At 46.8% G+C, this 14,957-nt stretch overlaps 1 protein-coding gene across 1 annotated transcript in view; it reads right to left on the reverse strand.

Moving 5' to 3' along the window:
* Nucleotides 1-9,517: 9,517 nt before the first annotated feature.
* SLC35B4 (solute carrier family 35 member B4) overlaps nt 9,518-14,957 on the reverse strand; it is a 41,478-nt gene continuing 36,038 nt past the window's right edge. Inside the window, exons 9-10 of the mRNA XM_030216320.1 lie at nt 13,176-13,251; nt 9,518-9,952 (exon numbers count right to left, since the gene is read on the reverse strand). Of these exons, the coding sequence (XP_030072180.1) occupies nt 9,709-9,952; nt 13,176-13,251 (320 nt within the window). The 3' untranslated portion in view covers nt 9,518-9,708. The remainder of the gene's footprint in view (nt 9,953-13,175; nt 13,252-14,957) is intronic.

The raw sequence follows: 14,957 nt of genomic DNA on the forward strand, positions 1-14,957 counted from the left end.
TCATCAGGTTTCCAGGATGTCTAGCTACAATGCATATTTATGTAGAGATTTGCATGTGCTGGAGTTAGTGCATGCAGATTTCACAGCTGATATTCTGACACTACAACCGGCTGAGGGTGTGCTGCAGGGGCGTAGCCAGGCAACAGATTTTGGGTGGGCCTAGGCAAGAAGTGGGTGGGCACCAATTGTTCTCCCCCCCCAACCACCACCCAAACAATATCTCAGCTGGTGGGAAAACGCTTCTTTCCACCTTGGCAGTCTGCAGCAGGCATGCGCTGAAAACTGAAGATACGCAGGTGCCGGTATCATGGAGAGTAACGTTTTCGTTACCATCTGGAGGAAGTCTTCAGCTGGCCGAGCTTGGGATCCCACAGCTACCACTAAATGTGTGCTACTGTTGGGTGGGCCTGAGCCCTAAGTGGACCAAGGCCTACCCAAGCCCACTCAACTACTTTGTGCTTTGTGAGTTTGTAAAAGCCCTAAATAAAATCATGTATTCCAAATCCTCATTCCATGCAGTATCTGATTTGACACATTAACCCACATTGTACACTCAGGCATTTCTGTCAACAAGCCAATCCAGGTCACAAGTACCTGTCAAGATCCCAAAACAGTACAATACATTTTATGCTGCTTATGCTAGAAATAAGCAGTGGATTTGCCCAAGTCCATTTTAATAATGGCTTATTGACTTTTCTTTTAGGAAGCTATCCAACCCTTTTTTAAACTTTTTACCACATTCTCTGGCAATGAATTCCAGAGTTTAATTACAAGTTGAGTGAAAAAATATTTTCTCCGATTCATTTTAAATTTACTACTTTGTAGCTTCATCGTATGCCCCCTAGTCCTAGTATTTTTTGGAAAGAGTAAACAAGCGATTCACATCTAGCAGTTCCACTCCACTCATCTCTATATATAAAAGGCACCACCAACGTTCTAAATGAAGCCTCCAGCCGGAAGTGTGAAGGGGGAGAGATATCTGGTTTCCCCATGAGAGTCTGCCCCGCACTCGCTCTCTCTGTAACACAAACAGTGAAGGAAAACACAGCAAAGCATGAAATCAAATTGCTCTCTCTGTAACAGTGAAGGACTCAGAGGGGGGAGGGGAGAGAGGGCAGACAGCACAGACAGCACAGGGGAAGGGAGAGAGGGCAGGGACACACACACTCCCACATGCACACAGAAGAAAACCTTGCTAGCCCCCGTTTCATTTGCATCAGAAACGGGGCTTTTATTAGTTACTTTATATATCTCTATCATATCTCTCCTCAACCATCTTTTCTCCAAGTTGAAGAGCCCTAGCTGTTTCAACCTTTCCTCATAGGGAAGTCGCCCCATCCCCTTTATCATTTTTGTCGCCCTTCTCTGTACCCTTTCTAATTCCACTGTATCTTTTCTGAGATGTGGTGACCAGAATTGCACACAGTATTCAATTTGCGGTCGCAGCATGGAGCAATACAAAGGCAGTATAACATCCTCATTTTTATTTTCAATTCCTTTCATAATAATACCTAACATTCTATTTGCTTTTTTTTGCTGCTGCAGCACACTGAGCAAAAGGTTTCAAAGCATCGTCAATGACTCCTAGATCCTTTTCCTGGTCGGCGACTCCTAATGCGGAACCTTGCATCACGTAGCTATAGTTTAGGTTCCTCTTTCCCACATGCATCACTTTGCACTTGCTCACATTAAACATTATCTGCCATTTGGATGCCCAGTCTCCCAAGGTCATCTTGCAATTTTTCATAATCCTTGTGATTTAACAACTTTGAATAACTTTGTGTCGTCAGCAAATTTAATTACCTCACTAGTTATTCCCATATCTAGATCATTATATGTTACAAAGTATTGGTCACAACACAGACAGACCCCTATGGAACCCCACTACCTACCCTTCTCCATTGAGAATACTGACCATTTAACCCTACACTCTGTTTTCTATCCTTTAACCAGTTTTTAATCCACAATAGGACACTACCTCCTCTCCCACGACTTTCCAGTTTCCACTGGAGTCTTTCATGAGGTACTTTGTCAATTGCCTTTTGAAAATCCAGATACACAATATTGGCTGGATCACCTTTATCCACATGTTTGTTCACCCCTTCAAAGAAATGTAGTAGATTGGTGAGGCAAGATTTCCCTTCACTAAATCCATGTTGGCTTGGTCTCATTAATCCATGCATGCTTTTGAATATGCTTTGTAATTTTGTTCTTTATAATAGTCTCTAGCATTTTGCCTGGCACTAACGTTGGGCTCACCGGTCTGTAATTTCCCGAATTACCTCTGGAACCCTTTTTAAAAATCGGTGTTACATTGGCCACCCATCAAAGTTCTGGTACCATCCTTGATTTTAAAGATAAATTAAATATTACTAACAATAGTTCTGCAAGTTCATTTTTCAATTTTATCAATACTCTGGGATGTATACCATCTTGTCCTAGCGATTTGCTACTCTTCAATTTGTTAAATTGCCCCATTACATCTTCCAGGATTACATTCAGTTTCGCTGACTCGTCAGCATTGAATACCATTTCTGGCACCGATAGCTCTCCGAAACAGAAAAAAAGCAACACTGGGCCTTCAGGATAGAGATAACAGTCGTCCTTTAATCTGAAAATGGCCCGAGACGGGCCATGTTTCGGTGTGCAAACGCCTGCCTCAGGGGTCAGAATGGTTCTTATGTGTATAATATGGAATAATGGAAATGAACTACGAAGCATATTGCCCACTACGTTGTGATTGTCCGTTTAATCAAACAGAACGCCATCTGTGAAAAAAAAAACGCCAAAAGAACCATTCTTACCCTTGAGGCAGATGTTTGTACGCCGAAACACGGCCTGTGTTGGGTCATTTTCAGATTAAAGGACGACCGTTATCTCTATCCTGAAGGCCCATTGTTTTTTTCTGTTCCTGTGACTTATATCTCTCCTACATCTTCCACGGTGAAGACCGAAGCAAAGAATTAATTTAATCTCTCCGCTATGGCCTTGTCTTCCCTGAGTGCCCCTTTTATCCCTCAGTCATCTAGTGGTCCAACTGATTCTTTTGCCGGCTTCTTGCTTTTAATATACCTCAAAAAAAAGTTTTTACTATGCATTTTTGCCTCCAACGCAATCTTCTTTTCAAAGTCTCTCTTTGCCTTCCTTATCAGTGCTTCGCATTTGACTTGCCATTCTTTATGCAGTTTCCTATTTTCAGTTGGATCCTTCTTCCGTTTTCTGAAGGAGTTTCTTTTAGCTCTAATAGCTTCCTTCACTTCACTTTTTAACCATGCTGGCTGTCGTTTGGTCTTCCTGCCTCCTTTTTTTAATACATGGACTATATTTGGCCTGGGCTTCCAGGATGGTATTTTTGAACAGCATCCACGTCTGATGTAGTTTGTGTAGTGTGTTGTATGTTCCCCCATGTCTTTTAGCAAGGGCAATGGTTTGACCTAAAACCTTGTGATCCTACTCACACATTGAGGTTAGTTACTCAAGAGTTGCATAAGCAGAAGTATACTGTGTGGACATTGCTAATTTTAGCTAGCATGAGTAACTTCAGAATAACTTTTTTTTTTGCAACTGTTGAAATTAGATTACAAACCTGTGAGTTAAATTTGCTAATAAGGACTTCTTTAATGCAACAGAGAAATACCAACTTGTAGGTTTTCCTTTCTTTAACACACTGAAGTGTTGCTAGGATGAGAGGGTGGAAAGGACATATGCTGAATTAACATAAAAATAAGCAATGGTCAAACCCTGCCACTGACTGCATAATACATGCTGATGAGTGGGGCCTTGCTGCTTATACCTATAAGTAAGTTGTGACAATCTCTAGGGCTTCCTAATAATTATTTAATGGCCCCATCTTCTGGACATTTGTTCCCATCTGCTGTAATGCTTGACCACATCCTCAGATTGCAAAGTTTGGTTGTCCACTGACTAAGAAATTAGTTGTTGTTTTTTTTCTTGTTACATTTGTACCCTGCAATTTCCCACTCATGGCAGGCTCAATGCGGCTTACATGGGGCAATGGAGGGTTAAGTGACTTGCCCAGAGTCACAGGGAGCTGCCTGTGCCTGAAGTGGGAATCGAACTCAGTTCCTCAGGACCAAAGTCCACCACCCTAACCACTAGGCCACTCCTCCACTTAAAGTTATTTTAAATCGGAGTGGCCTAGTGGTTAGGGTGGTGGACTTTGGTCCTGAGGAACTGAGTTTGATTCCCACTTCAGGCACAGGCGGCTCCTTGTGACTCTGGGCAAGTCACTTAACCCTCCATTGCCCCATGTAAGCTGCATTGAGCCTGCCATGAGTGGGAAAGCGCAGGGTACAAATGTAACAAAAAAAAAAAAAGCAGCAAGTCAGGATGATGATCAGGAAAATATGCCCAGAGCAGGCAACTGACTCTAGCCACTAGGGGGCATGTTCAACCAATCCTATGCCATTTAACACCCTTCACTTTACATTCTGACTTGTATTACTAATTTTGTCAAACCAAAATATGGATGCCTAGAATGCTTAGAAACAGCAGCCTGAGCAACTAGACAATATTCCTTATGGTTTACTAATCCATGAGTTTATATGCAATTTTCCAGTAAGCTGCATTTAGTAAAATATTTGTATTTGAAATTTTAATATCCCTCTGTAGCTCACTCCACAACTACTGCCAGAAGCAGTGGAAGTGATTATTAATATGAGCTCAGCAGAAACGCTGTTCTGAAAAAAGAAACCTATGATCTAATCAAAAGAAAACTGAAGGGCATCGTTTATATTTGTTAAAAATCAATGACAATATTTTTTAAGAATTTATTGGATTTTTTTTTAATCTAAAAAAGGATTTTAAAATTTCAAGGGAAAAATGCTTTCTTTATAATGGGACTTTTATAGCATTCATTTCCTTTAAAATCATCAACACTTATTACACTGAATTGCTGCTTTAGGGCTTGATAGCGTAGAGTGGACGGATCATTGCTGTGTTGCAATACTTAGGCTCTTCATTGGAAGCACTTTATATAATTGTTGCTCATTTTATCAAAAGATAAAAGACCCATTCAATTAGCCAGGGCTTTGAATCTGAAAGCCTTGGTGTCACAGAATGGCCTGAATGAGCAGAACCTTAAGTACACTGCAGCGTTCTATATGGGACAGCATACAGTTTAAGAGCACCACACACGTCCTAAAGGAAACGAGGTCCCACCAAAGACTGCTAAACTAACACTCCTCTCGCCGCAATGAGTCTCTAAGGGATGCAAATGTATTCGCATGTATATTTATAGAGAGTGATTCTCTATAGATTGTCTAAAGTTAGGTTCCAGGATAATATGTGGTATTATGCACACAATCGTCATTATAAAGTACTAGCATCAGTCTGCAGATACAAACCTAACTTTAGGTATCAGCAAATTACACTAGCTCGCTGGCTGGAATGCTCACGCTCAAATGCTGGTAGAGCAACGTTGCTTACCTGTAACAGGGGTTCTCTATAGACAGCAGGGGAATGCAGCTACACTTGATGGTGAAGTGTCTGATCCTACCACAGTAAATCTTACACTCATTCAGCATGTGCGAGAGTTCTCACATTTGGTTTGCTCCCCCCTCTTGCCTCAGTTGGTCCCTAGTTGCATGATTTGTAGCTATAAAAAAATGTTGAAGGGAGTCTGGCACGAATAGTGCTATAAATGCTTTATCTATTCAGTCATTTATTATAGCTGCAGTGGTCAGCAAAGCACTTGGCCTAATACTCAACTAGACATGTCAAAGAACATTGCTCCAGTTATTTCCATGATTCCTGTTCTGAAGTCATTCTTTAGGATCTGGCTGGTCAATATCTGAAATGTGGACAAGTGATGACCTGAGCCATAACCTCAGAGAGACATTTTATTAAGGAAAGGATATCTATATAAATAATTCTCACCTCCAACATTCTGAAGCTCACTCTGTGGCAGGGAAACACTGAAGCTCTGTACTGTTGGTAGGCTAGGCTGTCAGCACCACTCACTCTCACTCATAGACCCGCCCTCAGCCACGCCCCATCCAGACATAATTCACAACCCCAACGTTCTAATGAAGCCTCCAACATTTCAACGTTCTAAATTTGTAGTTGTGTAGATCCCATGAGTGTCTGCCCCGCCTTCATGTCAAACATGATGACGTTAGGGCGGAGCACACACACTCAACGAATCAAGGAAGCCCATTGGTTAATCTCTGTTTCCACTCCCCAACGCAGCCATCATTCCCATACACTCAAAACCAAACAAAATCGCCGCTGCACCCCGTCCCCTCACCCACAGTCCCCGTCACCCACCTTCCTGCAGCCGCTCGCTCAGCGTTCGGCCGCACCCCCTCTCCTCTCCGACTCTGGCCATGCAGCAGGATGATTACTACACGAGTGGAAGTGACCCAATCAACTACACTGTAAGCAAGGAAGCCCATTGATTAATCTCTGTTTCCACTCCCCAACACAGCCGTCATTCCCATACTTAAAACCAAGCACACCTAGGAGTTGCTGATCCACACTGTCGTTTTTTTTTCCTTCTTACATCTGAACACGTCTAATGCTGTTTCTACTGGATAAACTGCGCCTTAACAGGTAAAGGACAAAAGGTTTTTGTTTTTGGTTTCTTACTGCACACCTTTTTAATTTATTTGAAAGCTACCCATCTATACATATGAATATCATGAAATCTAAATTAAATATCACTAAAACAGCTTTAAAAATTATTCTACCTGGTAGAAACAGCAAATTTAAACTCTGTATTTTCACATCATTTGTCAACAATACAAAGTTTATCCAGGGTGCCTGTGGCTGCGTCAGCCGTTGCCTGTCAATGTGTGTCACTGAAACAGTATAAGGGACCTCCAGCTGCCTGTGGGTCACGACAGGACTTAGCTGCTGGATGCCAGAAGCAGTGTCTCCTTAGGTTAACAGCAAATAGCAACCCCCCCCCCCCCCACCAAGCACCTCGGAGGGAGGAAGGTAGGGGACAGGACAGTGGAACTGGGAGGGAGGGGGAGTGACCCTTGAACTGGTAGGGAGACCCTGGAACTGGGAGGGAGGGAAGGTGACCCTGGAACTGGGAGGGTGGGGACCCTGAAACTGGAAGGGACCCTGGAACTCGGAGGGGGGGATGACCCTGGAACTCGGAGGGAGGGATGGAGGGGGGGCCCTGGAACTGGGACGGAGCAGGGAGGGGTCCCTAGCACATACTCTGATTCTCACACACACACTCTCTCTCACGGACACACTCGTACCCAGTCTCACTCTCTCTCTCTGTCACACACACACACTCGCACATTCACTCTCACACAATCAATCTCACACACACTCTCTCAAACATACACACTCTGAGGAAAACCTTGCTAGCGCCCGTTTCATTTCTGTCAGAAACGGGCCTTTTTCCACTAGTGACTAAAGCATACATTCCTCACTTTGTTGCCTGTCCCTCACCTTCTGATCCTGTCTTCACCATAGCAGACAGGGAAATGTAGGCACACTAAGGTGACATCAGCTAATGGAGCCTCAGACTGCACGTCCCTGCTGTTTATGGAGAACCCCTTCCCTTCAGGCTGACCTCTACAAGTCTGATTACCTCTTTGTTCTCTTCCCACTGTAGGTTTAGGGGAAAAGTCTGAAAATGGTTAAAGGTGTTTCTCATGGGACTGGCATTAGCACCATCATGCAGGAGACCAATCTAAGTTCTTGAGCTAGCCAGAGAAGGGAGAATTGAAGGAGTCACAGTTATACAAGTGTTGGCATTCACTCCCAGTCCTTGAGGGCTACAATGGATCAGCTTCTCAGGATATTCCTAATGCACATGCATGAGACTTGTTTTCATGCAATATATATGCAAGAGGCAACAAAGCTCCTTTACATATTGTGATAAAGTCACCTCCAGGATAGTTGGGTTAAGGCAGCTTCAGTCTGAACTACAAGTCCCAGAAGGCATTGCAGGCAAGGAGCCAGGGGGTGAGATGGAAAACCCGGACTGGACTCCTAGCTGCAAGAAGGGAGGACATAGGTGTAAACTAACAGGAGGTGTAGATTGGCTGCCACTAGGGGGAAAGAAAGCTAGGAAACCCTGTGTGCTGGAGCTCCTCATTAGGCTAATGCTCAACTCAGCTGGTATGGGTGTGTAGAGAAGCTGAGTGGAGAATGATTGGTTGTGAAGGCAGAAGCCAGGGATTGATTAGGCAGGTGGGAAGGAGTTGAGTTCAGTTCAGTTCAGGAGAGAGAAGCAGAAGGAGAGAAGGAGTTGCAGGCTGAAAACCCTTGGGCAGGGAGGTCCCTAAAGTACTGAAGCCAGCTGAGATTCCTTGGGTGAGAGGAAGTCCCAAAAGTATTGAATTCACTGGGAAGCTGCTGCAGGGGAAAACTCTTGGGTAGAAGGAGTCCCTAAAATATTGAACTCTCCTGAATGTAAAGAGGACAGAAGGTAGAAACTGCTGCTTGGTGACTGAACTGTGATGATGAACTGAAAGAACTGTTTGTCTTGAGAACTGAATTACTGTTTATTGTGCACTGGATAAAGAGCCCAGGCTGGAGCCTGTAAGCCTGTATTGAATCCTGGTATGTGCTATGCTGCTGTTGGAACTGTGTACTAGAAACCTCCATGGAATAAAAGTCCTTAAGATTGAAGTTACTGGTGGACATCTATTTTTTCATTGTGCCGGGAGCCTGTGGCTGGAGGAGATTGTTCTATCCTTGGCTGCACAAGACAGGTACCTGGTTACAATATATATATCTTCATTACAGAGATCCTGACAACTCTCAAGGACTGGGAATGAAGGCCATGGATACAATGGTGATAGCTGGTGGACCCTTGACTGCAGGCTTTTGAAAGGAGCCATGGTGCATGGCTTATGGCTAAGGCCTATAGGTACAGTGACTTTGGTAAAATAAGTTGGGAGAGAGGTAAGATAGAAGAAAAGTCCCTGGGTGGTTACAACGGAAGGCTCCTGGTACCAGATTCAAACCCTCATTATGTTTGTTATTCCAGCATTATGGAACTGATTATATCTTCTCTGTGATTATATTATTATACCTAAGGTATTAAATGTGCCCTTGTACTGTATAATCATGTCTCTGATCTAACCCACTTTGAACTCGGTGGCTAAGCGGGATATAAATGCTGTTATTAAATTAAATTATGACCAAGATGGAAGCTCAGGAAGGAGCAGGAGGAAACTGCCAGGTTGGACAAGTGGTTTCTCAGAGCAGCTGCTTAGTTAAATAAATATCAAGTACAGTATAAGCAGATCAGAGGAAGGAAGGTAGAAGAGAGCAATACTTACACCACCACCTTTAAATGCATACGGAAACCTGAGAAAAGTCATCAAGAAACCAAGACAACACTTGCCCAATGCCAAGACGTCAGGGACATTCCCATTAAACAAAGATAAGACGGCCAAAAAATTTGATTTGATTCCAAAATATAGAGCTAAAAGGATACCGAGCGGGCATCTTGGCTTTCCACGCAACCAGCTGTTTCAACAGATGTATAGAAAGCACAGAACATGCAACTAGGTTATTGAACTGACTAAATCTAAAACCCTTTTATTTTACAAGGGTAGAGTACAGTGTGTGTATCAGCATGGCATAGCCATGACCGCCTCTTCAACGGAAACAGCTTCCAGGGATTCCCTGGAAGGATTACAGACCGTCTTCTGTGTTTTGAACAAGACAAAAAATAATTCCTACAAAAGTCACATTGGTTCCAAAACACAGCTAGTCTCTCTTGGCTTCCTTCTTTGCTGTAGAAAGCCCCACACCCATGTTCCACATCTCTGTATACATGAGGGTCCCCGCTAGGACAAATGTGGAGCCGATCCAGTGCCAGGCCGTGAAAGGATTCTGAAAGTAGAGGATGGAGAAGATGAGGCTGACAAACTTTCGCAAGGTTACCACAAGGGTCACAGTGAGGGAGGTGCACTCCGTTGTGAGGATAAACACGCCCCGAATGCAAATATATCTACAAAGAAAGTTAAGGAACACACCACATGGTATGTAATAAATTGCTAGCCACATTCTCCATTCCCCCCCCCCCCCCCCCCCCAATACCCTCTTCCATCTCCAGCATTACAAGCTGGTTGAAGGATTTGAAAAAATGTTGGGTGACGATGGACTTTTAAAACACACTATTCCAAAAAGGCCAGGACCAAGCCTTCCTGCTTCCCTGCTCCTCCTCCCCAATCTCTCTGCCAAGGTAGAGCTTACAGCAAGGATTCCCAGGACCAAGCTTAAGGTTCCTGCCTCACCTTTGAATCAGAAATGTTGTTTGCATAATGTTTTCATCCTGAAAAGCAAATCTCCAGCTACCAGCAGCTGTTATACAGGTCTTTGCTCTAGCTGGCGTTATCCATGAATTTTCAGACTACCTCAGCATGATCAGCACAGTGCCAGAACGCTGTGTGGGTGTTCCCAGTTGGCCTTTAAAACAAATAATGACTAGTGTTTACATAAATAGGCCGACCTTAAATCTAGTGTTCAATGTTTGTCAAAAAAAAAAAGTACAGGGTGGGGGGCAATTCTTATGTGGGTGCCTTCATTTAGGCTCCCCTATGCCGCACACTGTGAGCCTATTAACAACATCTGGATTCTGTTACAGATACTATCGTAACCCAGCATCGACGTGCCTATATACACAATCACAGTTACCCAGCCATAGACCTGGCGTAACTGCAATCATGTAAATGTGGCACAAGTATTCTGTAGGTGGCAGCCCTGCTCATCCTCCTCCCATGTGCGCAGCCCTCTTGCAGTTATGCGCTGTGTCACTTACACACGTCATTACAGAATAGTTGTTTAGGTGCCACGAAAGTGACAGCGTTCTGTAAATGCAGGGGCTCGAGTGGGTGCCCAGTTATACAATTGCCCTTCATGTGCTGAAAAAAAAAAAATTGGTCATATGATCAAAAACACGTTTCAATAAGAAAAGATCGGCATGTATATTGGACACATAGGGAGACATTCTCTCTATATGGGGCTGAACGTTAGGCCCTACTTCTAAAGGATGCATGGTGCTGAAACTGGGCAGAACTGGCACATCCGTGCAAACACGTAGTTTCGTGCAGATCTGCAAAGGGGGTGTGGCTACAGGAGGGGCCTGAGCAGGCGCAATCTGCGTCCAACTTGTGAACTGGGATTTACACCTGCTGTCAGCTGGTGTAACTCCTTGCACCCAAAGTTGAGTACGGATCATGGCGCTATACGCTATTCTATGAAGGACGCTGATCCTGGAATGCCTGTTCTAAAATACCATTCAGCGCTGATTTATTTCAGTGCCGTTTATAGAATTTCCCCCTAAGTAATCAACAAAAACAGGGTTGGATTAGGAAGACACATGGAGGGAGGGAAGATCACCATTGCAGGGACTAACTGCAGGGAGGAAAGCTGACGTTCTCTAAGGACTGAATGGCTTAGAAGCAGAACCAAACTATATTAAGACTGCCAATGCAATGGGACCCAACAGAACCAGATCAAATGTTTAGCGCTTCAGTGATGTTGTTCTTCTGCTCTGAGGCCCAGATGATCAAAAGCCCTGCGCTGTTCCAAACAGCGCCCTAAAAATAGCGCCGGCACAGCGCAGGGCTTTTCTGTATCGATGATCAAAGATAATGCATGCAAATCTAAGCAGCGCTATTATCTTTGATTATCATGTTTAATGTGCGGGAGAATTGTGCCAATCCTCCCGCACTTGTTTGACAGGTCTGGGCTGTCAAAAGCCCAAACCTGTCAAACAGCCTGCCGAGGCCCGAACCCCCATAAATCCTGGTGGCCGCCTACGGCCAAACGCTATCCCACCCTCCCTCCCACTCAGCGACGGGGGGGGGGGGGGGGGGCTGGAGCGTTCTGAATCCCTGGTGGTCCGTGGTCACCCACCCACCCTCCCTTCCGGCCCCCCCCCCCGGCTGGCCCCCCTACCTTTTGTTGGAGGAGGGACGCAGCCTGCCTGCCTCCCTCCTCTTCCTGTTGACGCCACTGCAAAATGGCGGCGCCCAGCCCTGCCCATTGCATCCTGGGATGCAGTGGGCGGGGCTACAGACCATGTAAGGGAGCGATTCCCTTACATGGTCTGTAGCCCCGCCCAGCGCATCCCAGGATGCAATGCGCAGGGCGCCGCCATTTTGCAGTGGCGTCAACAGGAAGAGGAGGGAGGCAGGCAGGCTGCGTCCCTCCTCCAACAAAAGGTAGGGGGCCAGCCGGGGGGGCAGGAAGGGAGGGTGGGTGGGTGACCACGGACCACCAGGGATTCAGAACGCTGGGGGAGGGGAGGAGTTGGGGTGGGCTGGAGGTCCACTGGACCTCCAGCCCCCACCCCCCTCCGTGGATGGATAACAGGGTGGCGGCCACAACAATTTCTTGGGGTTTGGGGGCTGGAGATCCACCGAACCTCTAGCCCCCCCCCCCCCCGTCGCTGAGTGGGAGGGAGGGTGGGATAGCGTTTGGCCGGAGGCGGCCACCAGGATTTATGGGGGTTCGGGGGGGGGGGGGGGGGCTGGAGACCCACCGGATCTCCAGCCCTCCCTGAGCATGGAGGGGGTCGGATCGTCGGGGGGACCGGAGGTCCACCGGACCTCCAGTCCCCTGTTTGCGTTTGCTTTGGGGGGGAACGGGGGCCTGCCAGCATGCAACTGCATGCTGGACAGGGCTCACCATTCCTCCCCAATGATCCGCAAAGTCTAACGCCAGCTCAGAGCTGGCGTTGATTTTGCCGCGGCCAGCGACCCAATCTTTGGCGCGCTGGCCGCTGATCATTGGGGATGAATGCGTTAAGCGCTGATTAGCATGCATTTGCAAGCTAATTGCGCTCGAAGCCCTGTTTAGCATGCGTTGTTTCAGGCGCTCGAGGGCTCTGATCATGGGTCGGCAGCAAACTCCGGCGCTAGTATGGCGTTAACAGCCTCTAGCGCCGGAGTTTGCTTTTGATCATGAGGGCCTGAACTTCTCACTAAGTCCAAGCTGACAGCGGTAAACTTCAGACAGGCTTCTACATTCCTGCCTCCAGGCTAATGACTCTCCAGACAGACACATGAAAGGCTTCTGAAGGTTAACCTGCAAAGCCTTTTCTTTAGCAGTAAAGAAAGCAGATGGACCAGGCACTTAGTGACTCAAAGACGGCTCCACTACTTGGAAAAAGATGCCAGTCACAGGGGTCAGCTGAATTCAACACTAGAGTCAAGTTTAAAGGATACTGAGTGATGACATTCATCAGCAGGTAAAACCACATAATTGGCATCTTCAGCCCGAGGACTGGGACATGCAAGGGCTCTGCAAAGCAAAAAAAGAGCAATGTTTATTTTATTTTTATTGCAATACGTGTTGCATCACCCTTTACAGAAACCATCAGAATGGTTTATATAACAAAAGACTCTTTAGTCAAATTGAACAATGAAGAAAGAGAAGCAGAAAATCCAGAGAGAGAAAAGTGTTGATCCCTCACATTCCCCCCTTCCCCAGACACTACTACTACTTAGCATTTCTATAGCGCTGCCAGGGTTACGCAGCGCTGTACAAGTTTAAACATGGGGAAGGACAGTCCCTGCTCAAGAGAGCTTACAATCTAAAGGTAACAAACTATGTAGTCAGTGTAGGTATCAGGAATGGGAAGGTGGTTAGGCACCAAAAGCAAGGGAGAAGAGATGGGCTTTGAGTAAGGACTTGAAGATGGGCAGGGAGGGCGCATGGGCTCGGGAAGTCTGTTCCAGGCATAAGGTGATGCGAGGCAGAAGGGGCGGAGTCTGGAGTTAGCGGTGGTGGAGAAGGGTACAGATAGGAGTGATTTGTCCTGAGAGCGGAGGTTACGGGTGGGAACATACGGGGAGAGGAGGGTAGAGAGGTAATGGGGGGCTGCAGATTGAGTGCACTTGAAGGTCAATAGGAGAAGCTTGAACTGTATACGGTAGCGGATCGGGAGCCAGTGAAGCGACTTTTAGTCCCCAAATGCTTGAGTACCAAAGGCCTTTAGCCCTGCATTAAACCTGCCTCAAGCTGCAGATATTTAGGAACGAAATGCCAGAGTAATGACACCAACTTGTAAGGGACCCAGGACCATTAAAAGCTAAGAGGTGTTTTATAAAGTTTGTATCTGAGATTGCATGATTTCGCACACATAAAAGATAAAATGTGCGATGATTAGCAGCCAGACAGGGCCGCCGAGAGGGGGGGACAGGGCCCGGGCCTCCAGGGGGGCCCGACGCCGCATGCCCATAGCTCCGCCCCTCCCCTCCGAGTTCCAGGGCCCACCCGTCGTCCATCCCTTTCACCCGAGTTCCAGCACCTTCTGTCCCTCCCTCCATCCGAATCATGTCAAAAGCGATCTTCTTGTTCTTATCTGACCTCGTGGTTACGGCGCGAGCAGCACGCAGTGAAAAGCGTGCAGGCTGCGCTTCAACCTTCCTTTGTCTGTCTATCAGCTGAGGTCCCGCCCTTGCAGAAACAGGAAATGAGGGCGGGACCTCAGCTGATAGACAGACAAAGGAAGGCTGAAGCGTGAGCCTGCACGATTTTCACTGTGTGCTGCTCGCGCTGTAACCACGAGGTAAGAAGATCGCTTTTGACATTCGGACGGAGGGAGGGGGGGGGGGGGGGGCTTTGTTCTCGGAAGGAGGGAAGGAGGGGGGCCTTAGATCTCGGAGGAAGGGAGGGCGGGAGGGGGGCCTTGGATCTCTAAGGGAGGGCTTGGATCTCCGAGGGAGGGAGGGCTTGGATCTCAGAGGGAGGGAGGGGGGCCTTGGATCTCTGAGGGAGGGAGGGGGGCCTTGGATCTCGGAGGGAGGGCTTGGATCTCAGAGGGAGGGAGGGGGGCCTTGGATCTCGGAGGGAGGGCTTCGATCTCAGAGGGAGGGAGGGGGGCCTTGGATCGCGGAGGGAGGGAGGGGGGCCTTGGATCTTGGAGGGAGGGAGGGCTTGGATCTCAGAGAGAGGGAGGGCTTGGATCTCAGAGAGAGGGAGGGGGGCCTTGGATTTCGGAGGGA

The sequence above is a fragment of the Microcaecilia unicolor genome, chromosome 10, assembly GCF_901765095.1.
Source record: "Microcaecilia unicolor chromosome 10, aMicUni1.1, whole genome shotgun sequence".
Taxonomy (NCBI): Eukaryota; Metazoa; Chordata; class Amphibia; order Gymnophiona; family Siphonopidae; genus Microcaecilia; species Microcaecilia unicolor.